Here is a 17,081-nt window from a genome sequence, read left to right on the forward strand (position 1 = left end):
GGCACTCGTAGTGAAAAGCTGTTGATGTTGTGGGGACGCATCCAAGTGAAAAGGAAGGTTTGCTATTCTTAATCACATATGAGGTGCTAGCCTGTGGTGCTCGGACTAAATACATTCTTATTAAACCATTCTTACATAGCCACAGACTTTGCTCGCAGTGTAATGGAGAGTCCTCTGCAGCTGTTATGTCACCCTAAGAGACACTTCATACTGGCTGTCTGCTGGGGGCTATGTGGGACGCCCAATGCATACGATGCATAATCTGGAGAGATCTTGGAAATTGATCCAATTGGTCACCATTGGAGTTTTTTACTTTTCATGAACGGCCTCAGGACCTAATTTTAAATAAGGTTGACTATCACTCCCTGCTTTGGTATGTCTACATTCTGTCTGCGCACCACCACTCCCAACCCTGCAGGTTTTCATGAGTGTAAGGGTACTTTGAGAATCGGATTGAAACGTGTTGAAATATAAAGGCGTTTTATTGTGAGAGTTTAAACTGAGTCAAGAAGAGGCAGAGCTCAGAAGCCACTGTTGTTCTGCAGGGGCCTCAGTGGAGTCACCTCAGTACTCGTGTGTGGCAGCACAATCCTGTTGCAATCATAGTGTATGAAGATAGTAATGGTACTAAATCTGCTACTGTCTGTAGTCGGTACAAAACAATCCCTATTAAATACTGAATTATTGAATTGAAACCGGTGGAGTGGCACCCCAATGCCCTGCATACACCAGCTGCGCCTGGCCAAGGGTTGTAGAGGAACCTGAAACATGGTCCACTGTCCTCACACACTCGCAAGTCGTCTCGCTGCACTGTGTTTTAATTTAATCAGTTACCATGACAAAATGGTAAGGTTTCCAGAAATAGACGGCCATATTGAGCAGAATGTGTAGCTGTCAGGCGCATTAGAGAATCGCGATTTGACGAGAAATGCAGACGGGGCTGCGTCATGCTGCTGCTGCTGCATGGGCCCACGGGACACGTTCTTCAGAAGGTGTGTGAGACTGCTAGCCGGCACAGGTCAGGAATGTAATTGAAATATGCTGTGCGAAAATGAAACTCTGCAGTGAGACTTCAGCAGCTCTGCTTACAGACACCAGTGCACTACTGCTGGGTTTAAGTGTGTGTGTGTGTGTGTGTGTGTGTGTGTGTCTATATCTATCATGCTCTATTTTTCCACATAAATTAATGACCGGTAATATTCAGTGAGCACCTGCAAACTGCTTTACGACTTCAGGGGCTTCATACCGATACTGTCACACCCTACCAAATATGATCTACAACTGGTTAGTCATTTATTATTTATGACCTTAAAGACGTAGCATTGAAATTAGTTCGCCTACATTTTCCTTTGGCTCTCGTAGTACTTAGACTTATTTGCACGTATACAGAGTGACTTGCATGACTTGGATATTGATTAGGTTGGTGAATTTCAATTTATAAAGTGCTGTCAAAAAGAACAGAAGCCAAGATCAAAATTCCAGCTGCTCTTAGGATCTCGGCACGTCCCTCCATCTCATCCCTTCTGCTGTGCCAGCCAGTTTGCTAATGGCACATGAGGAGGGGATTCCAAAATAACACTCCAGATCAGTGCTTTAAAAAAAAAAAAAAAAAAACAGCTCTGGTCTGCAGCTGAAAGCAGATGGTCAGCTGAGCTTTTTAATGTAAATATTTAAACACCATTGGTAGTTTGTATTTGAGGGGCAGATTTTTCTGTGTTTTCTAGATCAGGGCTGCACTCGAGTCACACGTTTGGTCTGCTCCAGTCTGCCATGCTGTGCTCTACTCATTGTTCAGGACGCCTCCTCTTCCCCTCAAGAGTCTCGCTCCTTCTCCCCCTCGCTGCGAGATGGGCAGACTTTTATTAACCGTGGGTATCTGGGGCAGAGTCATGGAGACTGATATAAATACACCTGCAGCTCCGGAAAAATAACCAGCCTGCGGAAAAGCATTATTTAAAAACAAAATAATACATTGTTTGCTCTCTCGCAGTGCTGCTGCTGAGCCGGAGGATTTGGCTGCACAAATGGGTGTGATGTATGTACCACTGCAGTCACAAGTGTTTGAATATGGTTCAATAAACCTGTACTTGGATATCAAATGCTAACTTCCCAGGGTTTGCTGGATCCCAGTCAACTGGGATCTGTTCAGTTTTCACAATGCTGACCTGGCATTTGGCAATCCACCAGGGTTTAATGAACAATATGTATTTAAAGTCTGAATGAACCAGCATTATTGCTCCCAGTGATGGACAGGACCAGTTTTGACTACAACCGCGTGTCTTTTGAGAGAGAAAATTCATATAGAGTATATCGGACAAGACGGCGGTTTCACAAAGTCAACTCTAAATGTCTTTAGTGGAACAAAAACCTGAAATTGGAGTTTGGTAAGTGGGGGGAGGTTTGTAGAGAAAAATAAGTCTGTCGGTTTCCTTAAGGTCTGTGTTGATGGCTGTTTTCTTTTTAATGACCCCTCAGGTCAGCATTAAGTACTGCATACCTGCTCCAAACTGGTTCATATGACCCACAGGCAGGAACATTTAAAATACAAAATAAAATCAATGTAGCTTGCCCATTAGTATGCAAGGTCTATTGGCAAAGAAACCTACAGCAGAGGTCAAAATTATAAATGCCAAGGCCTATGACCAGATCAAATCAAAACTGAGTCACAATGGAAGACGAGGGGATCGGTGTATGTTAATTTCTTAACCGTTTCAACACAGATCAGCCATAACATTATGACCACTGACAGGTGAAGTGAATAACACTGATAATCTCGTTATCATGGCACCTGTCAGTGGGTGGGATATATTAGGCAGCAAGTGAACATTTTGTCCTCAAAGTTGATGTGTTAGAAGCAGGAAAGATGGGCAAGTGTGAGGATCTGAGCGACTTTGACAAGGGCCAAATTGTGATGGCTAGACGACTGGGTCACAGCATCTCCAAAACTGCAGCTCTTGTGGGGTGTTGCCGGTCTGCAGTGGTCAGTACCTATCAAAAGTGGTCCAAGGAAGGAAAAGCGGTGAACCGGCAACACGGTCATGGGTGGCCAAGGCTCACTGATGCACGTGGGGAGTGAAGGCTGGCCCGTGTGGTCCGATCCAACAGATGAGCTGTTGCTCAAATTGCTGGAAAAGTGAATGCTGGTTCTGATGGAAAGGTGTCGGAACACACAGTGCAGCGCAGTTTGTTGCATATGGGGCTGCGTAGCCGCAGACCAGTCAGGGTGCCCATGCTGACCCTTGTCCACTGCCGAAAGCGCCTACAATGAGCACGTGAGCATCAGAACTGGACCACGGAGCAATGGAAGAAGGTGGCCTGGTCTGATGAATCACGAGTTCAAGGTGTTGACTTGGCCTCCAAATTCCCCAGATCTCAATCCAATCGAGCATCTGTGGGATGTGCTGGACAAACAAGTCCGATCCATGGAGGCCCCACCTCACAACTTACAGGACTTAAAGGATCTGCTGCTAACGTCTTGGTGCCAGATACCACAGCACACCTTCAGAGGTCTAGTGGAGTCCATGCCTTGACGGGTCAGGGCTGTTTTGAAAGGCAAAAGGGGGACCTACACAATATTAAGCAGGTGGTCATAATGTTATGGCTGATCAGTGTATAATCCCACTGTGTAATAAGTGTCCTTACTAAGAAAGCTGAAACTCCAAATGAAAATCTGTAGAATTCAAACCTCATCTCCCTCCCTGTGCAGTAACCCCCCCAGTGTGGAGAGATTAATGGACAGGGTTTCGTCATGTTGCTGCTGGTTCTAACACTATGTATAAAAAAATAAAATGTAAAATGCTATTAGAAAAGTAATTCAACAATACCTGGGGAGGAGGGGAGTCCCAAAGTCTACCTTTTCCAGCATTGATGTTTGTTTTCATCCTGTATTCCTCTTTCTGCTGCTTTTTGCACTGCCTTGCTAACCTGTTGTGCTTCCTTTCAGGGATGTTAACAATCACAGACTTCATCAACATACTGCACAGATACTACAAGTCACCTATGGTAGGTGTATCTTTGTCTGCGTACGTCCTGATCGCTAAGCAGAATAAGTGAAGCCTCGCTGGTGCCCTGATCTCCAGCCCTCACTGTAGCTGCCCTTCTTCGAATTCAGCTGGAACTGTTTGTTTTGGGTTGAAAGCCAAGATATTGTTAGTGGGGAAATTAGCCAATAGGAATTCTGTAACTGCTGCCCAGGCAATCAAAATTGCACCGCACTGGGCAGTTCTGAATGGATGGATGTCCTTCCTCTACTGTACCATCTTAACCTCTCTTGTTGCAGCTTAATGTGACTTTTTTTTTTTTTTTAATGTTTGTTAATTTAGAATCTCCCTCCCCTCTTTTTTTTTTTTTTTTTTCCCCCCACCAAATTTGAAATCGCCCATTACTGAACTGGGCTTGACGAAACGTACAGCGCACAGGGTCAGAGGATGCCAATGCAAGCTGTTCCTCACACTGGGTGCCCACAATGCCATTCACTCTCATCAGTCCCAGCGGTGGGAGGCTTTGATGCAGATGGAACCGCTCTAACACCCAAAACCTGCCAGCGCTGCTTGTACGCAGTGAAGCTAATTTCTCCTGGCAGCTGGCGCACTCCCCCCAGCGAAGTTGGCCAGCTGTGCACGGCACCCTAGGAGCTCCCAGACACAGCTGGCTGTGGCGGAGGCTGGATTCGGGACCACCTCCTACAGGCTCAGACAGGCGTTTTTCTTTTTTACTGATCTTCACTGTTCTTAAGGAAGGTGTCCTCTTAGGACGGTGACTGCAGGTCATTCTGCTGACCGCTGATCAGACACTGAATCAGCAGCTAGATCTGTGCTGAAGCTCATCAATTTTAAATTAAAAGTGAAATTGTACCAAAATTTGAATAATTAGATTGTTCTACTGCCTCAACAGTTCTATAGTAATGTCCACCCTGTGTGTTTTTTACCTCGTTCATTTCTGCAATTTTGTTCATCAACCCTGTTAAAGCTGCATTTACAGTAAACTGCCGACATGCAGGGCAGTTTCGGTGGATTCTTTTTTTCAATTAACCATAAAGAGTGTTTTATTTATTATTGGCAATAATAAATAGATATCAGTCATACATGTTGAAGCTTCTTAAATCTGTCCTAAGTTCTGCAGCACACAGTATTTTCAGACAGAGGAGCTAGCCTGTAAAATGGTTAGGCCTGTATTTCCCCTCGCTGTGGGGAATGTGCTGCCAAAAGTGTTATCCTTTTGTTCAAGGATAAACCAATGGACTTCAAATAGTGCTATACATTCCTTGTTGCTATAGAGCTGTCCTACCAACATGGCTGTTTTTGTTTTCTTTTTTCTTTCGCTCCTCCTAAACTCCCGAACGTCTGTGAGTAATATCTGGCACAGACTTGCTGTCAAGACGTCCTCAGACGTTCCTATGGATGCTTTGCTTTGGGCTCCCTATCCATATGACGTCACACCCAGGGACTGGGTTAAAGCCAGCGCCAGACGCACACAGTACTGAGTCATGCTGCTCAGTGCGTCACTGCTTTGGTCCGCAGTCGATGCTTGATACAAAGACATGCGGCTCACAAACCTTCTTAGATCTGCAATTTGAACTGGAACTTTGAACCCCTTTGGAAATGCAAGTCTCAAAGAACGCATTTTGCTCTGTTATTTTGTAAAATACAAAACCAAAAACGCTAAACAATTTAAGATTTCTTCCGAATCATTTATAGTCTTTTCATGCTTTTGTTCGCTGTTCTTCTGTGCTTCTTCAATCAGATGCTGTACTACACCTCTGCACACCACACAAACTTGCAAATACCTGGCAGGCCTGTAAACTGACCTTTTTTTTATCCACAAACTAAAATAGATTTAAGTTTGTCAGAATGAGAGATGGCAATTTTGCTTCTGGATACTTGGCATGGGGGGTGCAGAGTAAAAATAACTACTTATTCATAAAAGTTTTAACTGGTTTGCTTCTCAAACTGCCTTGTCATTCATGTTTTTCACTAATTGCAAGAGGTTTGGTTTTTCTTCCCAGCAGTTTAAATATTATACTTCCCTTCTATGATTAACTTCCCTTGGCCGTGCCTCTGCGCATTTGTGTTTTCTTCACTCTTGGAGCAGAGAGTGCCTCTCAGCCAGGCTGTGTTTTGATTGGATTTATTTTTTCCTAATACAAGCTTAACATGGCTTGCTTGCCTTGTCAAATGGATGTCTGTGAATGAATAGTGTGTGAATGGCAGCACGTTTTTAAGGAACATCTACTTTGCAAACTGAAAATAAACCGCAATCGGTTCACGCATATGGTATTTTTCAAAAGGCGAATAGCAACAATCTGTTTTGTTGTATTCAATTTTTATGCAGTTAATGTAAGGTCTAAAGACCAAATCTGGGTAGTCCTAATTCCTTTCTCAGTTTGATAAGTGTGATATAAATGGTAAAAAGATGTGGTACTGGGATTTGGAATGGGTCTGAAAAAGGGAATTGTAATTGGGGAAGTGGACCTGACCCAGCCCTGGTGGTCCCTCCCCAGAAAGACTGAAGTGTGTTCATGTCTTGTGTTTCAGGTACAAATCTACGAGCTAGAAGAACACAAGATTGAGACATGGAGGGGTATGTATGTTGCAGTGTTCGAAAGACAGTAGAGCATGCAATTTTTCTTGTCTGCTAAGAAGGGAGTTTTCCATGCAGCTGGATGTGGGAGTTATTCCACCTGTCTATTACGAGCACATTCTAGTTTTTGGGTTTGTCTGTCCTTCATGCTGGAATGATCGTTTTCATTTTCTGGAAAAGTAAAATATTCACAGCTGCCTTATCCTCTTTCCAATAAATTCTGTGCAGTTCCATTCTGTAGCTTGAACTCAATGCCATGAATAACCTGGTCTAAATCGGTCCTTTTCTGAACTACATTTTCTCCCCTTAGAACTTTATCTCCAAGAAACGTTTAAGCCTTTAGTGAACATATCGCCAGACGCGAGGTAAGTCACAGTGATTGCGTGGGACACAGTGGAAATTTCCTTTTCAAGTGTGGTATTTTGCTACATGGTGCGTGCTGCTGTTTAGACTAACCTGTTTTCAGCAACTTGAATAATTTTAAGAGCGTTCCCTGCTGAGATTTTAGAGAGCACTTCTGTGTCTTTTAAGGTAGTTACCGTTTGCTAAAACAACTTTAAAAAACACCAGTTTCTCCTTCCATTTGTTTTTGATGGGAATCCTCAATTTGTATGTATCATCCATCCATCCTCAGGAGAAGATGAAGTCTCACTCCAGGACCAGCGAGGTGCAGCCCTCAGGGGAGAGATCTTGTAATGCTGTCTGTTTTGTCCGCAGCCTTTTCGACGCGGTGTATTCGCTGATCAAAAACAAAATCCACCGCTTGCCAGTCATCGACCCGGTCAGCGGAAATGCACTTTACATCCTCACCCACAAGAGGATCCTCAAGTTCCTACAGCTTTTTGTAAGTGAGACGCAGTTCTCCCCCTTCTCGGTCCCGTGCAGCCAAACCAGTCTGCTCCTTTCCTCATTTCCACAATTACAGATGCAAATCACAGACCTGATGTCTTTATTTTGTTCCCCTTTCTTATTCCCCCTATTGAGGCTTCTTTCTTGTACATCTTTTATATTTAAAAACAAAAAAATTTGTCATTTGGAATAAGTACAGGGGGTTTATTTTTAACAAATTGCCTCATCAAATGTGTCCATTATTTGAAAGATTTGCTTATCTTTTTTACATTTGAACTGGTTTCTGAATGATCCAAAATACTCTGCCTGTTTGTCGCTGTTCTCTACATGGCTCAGTGCCGAGTGCGGTGGATCTTGAGTGCTGTACTGTGAGAGTGAAATTAGTTTAGGAATAAACCCTCACAACCATAATGCCAGCACATCATTCCAGAAACCGACACAGAACCTGTCAGTGTGTTTAGAAGAGGGCAGATGGCTGAGCTGTGCTGCCCCCTTGTGTGTGGAGACTGGGAGTGCGGCCAGTGTTTCTCAAGAGCCTGTCTGGCCTCCCTAGTTTGCAGCAATCTTATTTGCATAATTAAGGCCTTGATTGAACCCGGATTCTTTTTAATGAAGGTTTTTAAACTGGTTACAGCATTCAAAATGGTGGGAGATTTAACAGCTGTGACAAACAGGCTTTCCAGAGGTTCATATTGAAGTAACATCCTTGTTTTTGCAGTTATCATGGTTACTGTAGTTTCTTGCCACTTGGGATCCCACTCTTTAGACGATGCCAGTACATCATTCTCGCCTCTTCCTCCTTACTTTTAGTCCCTGTTAATGATGGATGCTACCCTTTTCATGTCACGCATGTGAAGAACATCCGTGTGTCGGCATTGGCAACACAAAGCATCCGTTTGATAACCTTTAAATTGGTGGTTCTCAACCCTGGTTCTGGAGGACCCTACTCTGCTGGTTTTTGTTACAACCAAGCTCTCAATTACTTAAATTAACCTATAGCCACTCATCTACACAAGGACCGGGCTTGTGCAGGAGCAAAGACCAGATGCGCTCACTGTCAGGCAGGAGTAGGGAGGCACGCCTGCGCTCAGGGTGCAGTGCCAGAGAAATTGGCAGCAGTGACCAGAAGTTCACACGGTACTACTGACTTAGAGGTTTTGGTTTTGATACGAGAACATTTGACTTAACACTAATGCACCTCGTGTGTAGAGGCCAGTTGCTATTGAGTCTCTGAGACACTATTCATATAACACTGGTCATAAAGAATTGATTTAATGCAATTTGTGGACTCCCTTCACAGAATGGAGGATTTGTTTACATTTCTATTGCAATACTAAACCAACTCAGAGTGTTGACTGAGCAGGGCAGAGTAGCCAGACCTGTGAAACCTGCAGGACGGACTCTAGTGCTGCACGAGCTGGTTTCCCCACCTCTGGGAGAAGAGCACACCAGGAAATAAACCACACTTGAGATTTTGCTTATTCATAACTGTTCCTCCCTACGCGCCCCCCCACCCCCCCACCAAGTAATGTCTGTTAACGGTAAAACAATCTAATCAATCCATCCAGTACAACGCCCAGTCTCTTCAGTCCTACTGACCACACGTCCCCTGAAGGCCCCCCAGTCTCAGTCCGAAGCTGCTAGCTGTTGGGCCACACCCCAGTGACCCTGCTGGATGCAGGGCTGACTGTCCCCCTGTTGTCCTCGCAGGTGTCCGAGATGCCAAAGCCTGCCTTCATGAAACAGACCCTGGAAGAGCTGGGGATCGGGACATACAACAACATCGCCTTCATCCACCCCGACACCCCCATCATCAAAGCACTGAACATATTTGTGGATAGGAGGGTGTCTGCACTGCCCGTGGTGGACGAATCGGGTGTGTAATGCATTGGCAAAGTGTAATCTTTAATGAATTACCTGATACCAGACAGTCAAACTAACACTTTCTCTTTTATTTCAGGAAAAGTTGTAGATATTTATTCCAAATTTGATGTCATAGTAAGTACTTCTCTTTTGGTTTTCTCTATGTACTCGTGTATGCAATGTCTTGGTGTATTTTGGTGTATACTATTTAAAGTAGTATTTTTAAGGTGAATGGCATTTTGGTGTGTTAAACCTATTCCATGTTAACCTTGTCCTCGGTCTCAACCACACAGTTTCTTGTAATGGGCTATTAGGAGGGTTTAAGAGGGGAAATAAACTAAATCTTATAGGGAACATCTGTTGGAACAGTTAGCAGCTGAGATGTGTAGCACGCCTGGTGTCTTCTGTCTCACTCTCTGCGAGTGACGGGTAATGAGTTGAGAAACAAGTTACTGTAGGCTTTAAAATGAGCAAACCACAGTCCTGTTTGCAGATCTGCCAGACCTCATTGGTGTTTTGCCCCAGGGACTGAGCTGACACTGTGGCAAGTGTACGGACAGTCTTTGTTGTGGAGTTGTTAGCAGCCTGCCTGCCATTCCCCTCTGTAGTGTGTGAAATTATGAAACGGTGACATTACAAAGAAATGTAACACAATCTTACATATTTGAGTTTAGTATTTTAACAATCCTACACAATGTAAGCTCTACTGTACATCAAGGGAGAGCTGTACTGTCTAATGGCCCTTAGACAAATGGACACACGTGTCAACACAAAGGTTTGAATGGGCCAAGTTGTTGGACAAGCTGGATCTCGTATAATCCTCCTATAAACACAATTGCACAGACCATAGACGCCATAGACATCTTTCATTCACGCTCGAGGGAATGGCAGCAAATTTGTTTTTTAATGCAGTTTGCCATTGTACTCTGGCCTAAGACTAATGCAATGCACTGTAGGGGTAACCCTTACTGTATTTTAATTTAACTTTTATTATCCTCTTCCCCCCTCGTCTAGAATCTTGCTGCTGAAAAGACGTATAACAACCTGGACATCACGGTGACCCAGGCGCTGCGGCATCGCTCGCAGTACTTCGAAGGCGTGATGAAGTGCAACAGACTGGAAACGCTGGAGACAATCGTGGACCGGATCGTCAAAGCTGAGGTGACGGGCGTGCCTGTGACCACGTTCACGTTAGGGCTGCATAAAATCGATAACATCAATTAAAAATCATTGGCAACAAATGTAATTGTCGACTTTAGTTGGGTCTGCCTGGGGTGCAGCTGCTAAAATGAAACTAAAAAACTTGAAGGGTGGAAAGTCGTGCAAGTCTTGCAAGCTGTACCAGTTTCTTTACTTCCTCAACTACAATATTATGCATTTTATTTATAACACTCTTATTATTCCCAGAGCGCAACAAGTCAAGCTAGAGTCAAAACGCACACAGTACAAAGATACAGGCGATACAGCAGGACAGTACATGCAGACAAAATAAAGTAAGCAAGAAAAAAAGTCTTGGGAGGATTTAAAAACTTGAAACTCACCTTTAAAAAAAAAAACTTTAAAGATGTTAATTAAGAAATTTAATTAAACTATCAATTGTAGGGCTCCTCAAAAAGCCTCTGAATTGCATTGTACAGCCATGGCACATTGCCACAGAAGGCACGGACTATAGGATTAAATTGGTGCCATAAGTATTGAATTAAAAAATAGATCATAAATGGAAAAGAAAATGTTTCAGTTTTTTGAGTTTGCAGCGGTGCTGCTGAAGTAATTTAAGGAGCTTTTACATTTTTACAAAGCTGTAAAAACAAAAATCGTATCGCACACACTACACCTCACCATAAAGACACAAGCAGAGTGCATGGTTCGACATTAAACTGTTTATTTGAAAGTGTAAATGTCACATTTTCGTTGATTATCTGTGCTTGACTACTTCCTAGAATTCTGGCTACATCAGTAGGTTCCATTCATGCCCAGCTCCTCTGCAATAGTGTGACATCTCTGGTTTTTGAATGCACGTAAAATCGAATCGGACGCATATAACTGTCCTATGACAATTAAGAAGTCAGGGTGCAAGGTGGGAAAGGGAATTTTTTCTCTTTCCACGCACGTAATTGAATTGGAAATTGGATGCATCATCGTATCCATCGTGCATGGAAATGTAAAAAATGCATTCTTGTATTCTCATTTCAGGAAAACATTGTACCTCCATAGTCCAGTATTGGACTGCCAATGTAACACTGTAAACACAGTATTTAAGGTTTCATTATTCATTGTTTATCAAAACGATTTAAAAACCTTTCAAACTGTACTTACAATACAAAACTGTTTTACTCTTCAATGTAAATACACCTGTTGCTATATGTACTTTATAAAATCCTTTATTTTGAGCACATATGTTTGGTTTTATAACTGCCATCTCAATTTTTTTTAAATCGATCATTGTGCAAGATGAGGAAAAACTAAACTTTTTATTTTTTTGAATAAAACGCTTGCATTTAATCCTGGAATTGATTTTTGGGTTTATTTTTCAGATTTTAATCTACAGATTTATCAAAATAGTTGAGTGTTGCAGCCCTAGTTCATATGCGTTCAATCACCACATCCAAACCACCACTCGTTTCGGAGGCATTGAAAGCCTACTGACATGGGTTCCTTGGCGCACATTTCAGCACACAAGGCCCTATGTAGTTAAACTACAGTTCTGTATCCCAGCGGTCCCCAACCTTTTTTGCACCATGGACCAATCTCGTATATACAACATTTTTCTGGACCGGCTGTCCGGGGGGGGGGGGGGTGTTGTAAAAACATTGCAACTCACCATGGCACTGTCATTGCGGAAAACCCCGCTTCGCAGAGATAGGATGTTGGAAATGGAAGCAACGTTTTCAGTGCTTTTGTGGCTGTCTCGGGATATTCAGCCTTGATTTTAATCAAAAAAAAAAAAAAAACTCATCCTTTCCGTGCGGCCCGGTAGCGAATGTGCCCGGTGGTTGGGGACCGCTGCTGTATCCCATCCCTGGTCTCAATGTCTTGGCTTGTGGTTTTGATAGGGAGCTCAAAAAGAAGCAGCTTAACGCACAATGTATAGATTTGTAGTATTTAGGAGTCTTTGACTGCTTTTTACCGCTTTTCAAAGCCTCTTTAACGTGTAATCTAAACCGATGCATCTGTAGACCAGCCTGATCTTTTACTCCTCAATGTCATTCACTGTAATGCGTTTTTTTTTTTTTTTTTACCCTTGTGATGTGTTTTTTGCACGTTGATAGTGTTGGATAAAGGCTGACCTGAAATAATGAATTACTGATTGATTGTATCTCATGCACTGAATTGTTCAGTAGAGAATACACCCTAGGAAGTTATCCTCTGTGTGTACCAGCCTTTCACCTTTTACTAAAGACTTCTGTGGAGAGGAGCATTGAGTTTCAAGAATGTATTTGCTGGTCAATAACAGACAAACTAATAGTGTGTCAAATGGGTGTGATACTTTGTTTGTATGGAATAAAATAAGTCAAAAACACTTGTATGATCCTAAAATAAATAATTTGTAGACTCAAAGAGCATACAATGCCATATTCATATGCACTGTAAGGGTACAAATCGCCCAACCAGTGTACTTTCAAACGTATTCCTATACTCGCATGACAACAGCAGAAAACCCACTCACAAAAAACGTGTATCCGCATGGGTACACAGACTTTGAAGTGGATTTGCGACTATTACGACTTGCAGACCCTAAAATCAGTCAAATATACGTCACGGGCATCATCTGCCGGTTGGGGGGAAATTCGATGCAGATGTTTATGCACGTGCAGTGAACATGACCGCTGCTATATTATTTATACTATTACATTTTTAAAGAGCGTACAGCACCTCTATATGTAAACACATTATCCTTCATTTCTGTAACTTTCCATGAAGTAGGAGGGCGTGTCTGGTGTTCAGTGAGGTGAAGCGTTCAATTGCTCTTCCAAAAACTAGGCAGAGGTCAAAATGGTGCTCTGTCCTTTCCTTGATCGAGCTGCCACACTGCTGCTGCGTCTGGTTCTCGTGTACTGTGTGTGTGCCAAAATTAATAACCATCGGAGAAGAGTCCTCATCCAATCGGAACATGAAAACCTCCAATACCCTCCTGTTCTCTTCTCCGCAGGTCCACCGGTTAGTGGTGGTGGACGAGCACGCCAGCATCGTGGGCATCGTCTCCCTGTCGGACATCCTGCAGGCCCTGGTGCTGACTCCAGCAGGTATAGACGCACAACATTCCTAACTCCGTGGAAACTGACCTCTGACCCCTCCCCACAGGCCCTCAGGTAGGGCGCGGTCGGCACCGTGGTTCTGGTGAGCTTGCTGCACTGACCGCTGCTCCGTGCCAGCCTGTTGCCAGCGCTGGGCTGAGTTTGGGCAGGAATGGTGTGCCGTCTCCATACTAAAACTGACTTGAGTGAAATAAATATGGAGGGAAAGTTGTGAATATGTGAAGTGTGCAATAATAAACCAGGGTCTACACCAATACTGGGATCTGGAGAGTCTGTTAAACGCACATTAATCTGCCATCTCTCTCACAGGGCACAACTCTCCGATTCTCTCCTTCTTGCTAAACTGAAGGCCCTGAATTTATGGCAGCATCACCCCTAATAACTCCTCCTCTCACACCACAGAGCATGTGGATTTACCCAGCTGGTGTTGAGTCCCAGGAACTCTAACTGCATGTCCCTAAAAACTAAAAATGCCTGATAAACCCACACACACTGTCCTCTGGGATGCTATTAATGTGCTGAATTGTAGCTTTGAATGTCAAGGGCTGGGGTTTACATGAGTTTCATTCATGCCAAATGTCCTGCTTTAAGAGACCAATTGAAATGGAGAGGCATGAATTGCAAAAGCCAATACACCGGAAAATACGTATTGTTTTTGTCCAGATGAGGCTGCTGTATTTGGGCTGTCATTGACACGCTGATCACAGCAGTTGAGCCGGTTTCGAGTGGCATAATTGAAATGTCAGAGGAGGAAACGAAACAATTCGACATGTCTTAGGATCATTGTCTTCATTACATGTGTCCCAATATTATGATTGTGGAAGCAGGCCCTGCTCGCAGCCCTGCAGGTGTCCATTCACCCCCTGCCCATCAGGAACACAATGGGAAAGATGGGTCCGTTTCACACCACTGCTGCAATTCAGCTTTACAACTTTACATTTGCCCCTTAGCACAATATCTGGCACAACTGAAACTCACATGGAAACTTAACGGCAGGATTTAAACAACGATTTTGTATACATCCATGATAAGTATTATAAAACATACTTACCCTGGTTTCTCTGCAGAGAAGGATAAATAGGTATTCTTCTTGTATAACCATAACATGAAAAGTATTAAATAAACCAGCAAGAAAGAAAACTAAACATTCAAACTGTTTCAGCTTATTTCATACTTAATTGTAGAAAAAAGAATTACCGTTTTGTCTGGGGGGGGGAGAGACATCTCGGAACATTCTGCTGTAAGTTAATAAACATTATAAATGTGAATATGATTGTTCTGCAAGATCTACACACTTGGTCACCAAAATGTCTAAATGATGTAACACTTATTTACTTCAGAAACCGAAATAAGTTTTATTTATTTAGAACCATTCGATTTTTATGCCATCATTTAAAAGCTGAATCTGTGAATGAAATCCCTTGGAGGTGATGACGTTGCACTGGTGAGGGACTATGAAGTGAGTGCCTTCCACCTGCAAAGTCCCGAGCTGCTGCTCTCCATATTGATGCACACGTCGTGTTTCCCGACTCAGGTGCCAAACGGAAGGAGAGCGAGACGGAATGACTGCTGTGACGTTGAAGCTGCTGCTCGAGAACTTGAACGCCAGAGGGGTCTGGTCCGGCCGGTGGTTCCACCCAGGGGAGCGGCTCTGCCGGACCAGGGGTTCTGTCGGGGTGTCCTGAGCGAGCGAGCGTGTGTGTGTGGTTCAGATGGGCGCACCTCGAGAGCGTGTTGCGGGGCTCGCTGTACAGGAGGAGCAGTTCTCAGCGCAAACTGCTCCCTTTTCGATTTAAAAGGGAAACTTGTCATTTTTCACAACCTTAACTATTTATGCTTGGAACGCTCCCTGTTCCCGACTCCATAGTACACTTCCCAAACGCACAGGAATGGATTGGATCTCAAATAGGTTTTTGTTGTTCTTGCCCATGTTGACCTACTTATTTAATGAGATGTTTTCAGCAGCGCACTTCCCAGTCAGATCCCTGTGTCACAAACGCCACCTTCAGATTGAATCGCATCCCAACTACCGCAGGTCCGCTTTCAAACGGATCTCAAATAAGATTCAAAAATCTGGTTCAGATGACATAAAACAAGCATGCCACTAAATTGCACTTTGAGACGGCAGTGTTTTTGTGAGCCCCTATGACATAACGTCCCTTAGACATGAGGCAAGTCGGTCATTGTAACTTTGTGTCATTAGTGCCTTATGTGCCTGTGTTCATACGCCACGACCGCAGCGCCGCCCGTCACTGGCTGCTACTGACGAGAATGTTCAAGTGATACTCTATTGAATGCGAGAGACTTTTTAAACCAAAACACGATTGAAGTGAAAAGCTTATCACGATCTGTGTTGCAAACAAACTAAACACGGGAGCATACGTTTTCGTTTTTTTGAGTTGTTCCGATTGCGACAGTTTTTTGTTTTGAACTATGAAGATTTTAAAAGCTATTTTCACTTTTAAGAGGTTTTTTTTTCTTTCCCTTTCCAATAACACAAGTGGACTGAGCATCCTCCATCTAACGCATTCAGATGTGTAATGTATGACTTGATGTTAATGAGAAACGCCGCAGCTATTAGACGCCCACGATGTTTCTCCAGTTTACCAGGAGCATGCAACGATGCAGAACTCTTACTCTCTATGTATTGTACTGTAAATAAAAGACAAAACAAACAAAAAAGGTTATATTGTGGAAATTAAGTGCCAGGGAAAGGTATATTTTTCTGTGTATGAAAATGTAAAATCATGTTATTTGTATGATTGCAGATTTTAATTTTTTTGTAAATTTTATTGTGGCATATATTGTTGACTGGTTGTAAGGATTGGGGGAGGTTTAGCAAAGAAAATGCACATTACTGGCATGAAAATCACACTATAACAAAAAAAATGTAGATTTTTTTTTGGTTTGTTTTTATTTTGCTGATTGGAAATAAATAAATGATGCTACTGAATTTTTATTTTTTGCGGAGTATGCTTCACTTACATTTATAACTAATTTGAGGGGAAATTCTCCCTAAGCACTAGCTAGTAAGTAATTTCTCTATCAAACGAGATGGCAGATTAGGTTAACTAAACACTTGTGCATATCTGGGACAGCTGGGGGAAATTGCACAACTTATACTATCATATGTATGTAATATCTAAATATAGATTGAGATATCTTGATAGATAGATAGATATAGACACATTTGTATTACATTTCTGCTTTTACTCTTTGTGCCCTATTCAGTGATCATGGAATATTTCTGTAAATGATGTAGTTCTGCAGAGCCTAGAGGTTGTACAATCTGTAAGTAACGCTGTGCCACTATTCCACGGCCGAGCCATGCTGTGGTGGCAGTGCCATTGCCATTGCCCATACCGAGACGCAGCCCGGCCTGTGAGCATGTAGGCAGGTACACATGGATGGTCTAAAGGCAGTGTAGCTTTGCTATGTGGTAAGCTATTTTGTACAACTGTATTTTAATAAGATGCAATCACTTCTGACAGAGAAGACTGTAACCCGTTGTCTCTGAAGAGACAAAAAGGCTTC

The 17,081-nt window shown here is 43.0% G+C and overlaps 1 protein-coding gene across 5 annotated transcripts in view; it reads left to right on the forward strand.

The window, feature by feature from the left end:
• LOC136711845 (5'-AMP-activated protein kinase subunit gamma-2) overlaps positions 1 to 16,506 on the forward strand; it is a 119,208-nt gene extending 102,702 nt beyond the window's left edge. For 3 of the 5 annotated variants that reach the window (XM_066688399.1, XM_066688419.1, XM_066688427.1), the window contains 9 exons: positions 3,944 to 4,002; positions 6,534 to 6,579; positions 6,890 to 6,944; positions 7,297 to 7,423; positions 9,139 to 9,304; positions 9,389 to 9,426; positions 10,306 to 10,452; positions 13,442 to 13,535; positions 15,082 to 16,506. In XM_066688399.1, coding sequence (XP_066544496.1) covers positions 3,944 to 4,002; positions 6,534 to 6,579; positions 6,890 to 6,944; positions 7,297 to 7,423; positions 9,139 to 9,304; positions 9,389 to 9,426; positions 10,306 to 10,452; positions 13,442 to 13,535; positions 15,082 to 15,113 — 764 coding nt within the window. In that variant the 3' untranslated portion in view covers positions 15,114 to 16,506. Of the gene's footprint in view, positions 1 to 3,943; positions 4,003 to 6,533; positions 6,580 to 6,889; positions 6,945 to 7,296; positions 7,424 to 9,138; positions 9,305 to 9,388; positions 9,427 to 10,305; positions 10,453 to 13,441; positions 13,630 to 15,081 lie in introns of all 5 variants that reach the window. The other 2 variants (XR_010804783.1, XM_066688410.1) reach the window with 2 other exon arrangements.
• Positions 16,507 to 17,081: the final 575 nt, after the last annotated feature.

This window comes from Amia ocellicauda, chromosome 2, assembly GCF_036373705.1.
Source record: "Amia ocellicauda isolate fAmiCal2 chromosome 2, fAmiCal2.hap1, whole genome shotgun sequence".
In the NCBI taxonomy this organism is placed as follows: domain Eukaryota; kingdom Metazoa; phylum Chordata; class Actinopteri; order Amiiformes; family Amiidae; genus Amia; species Amia ocellicauda.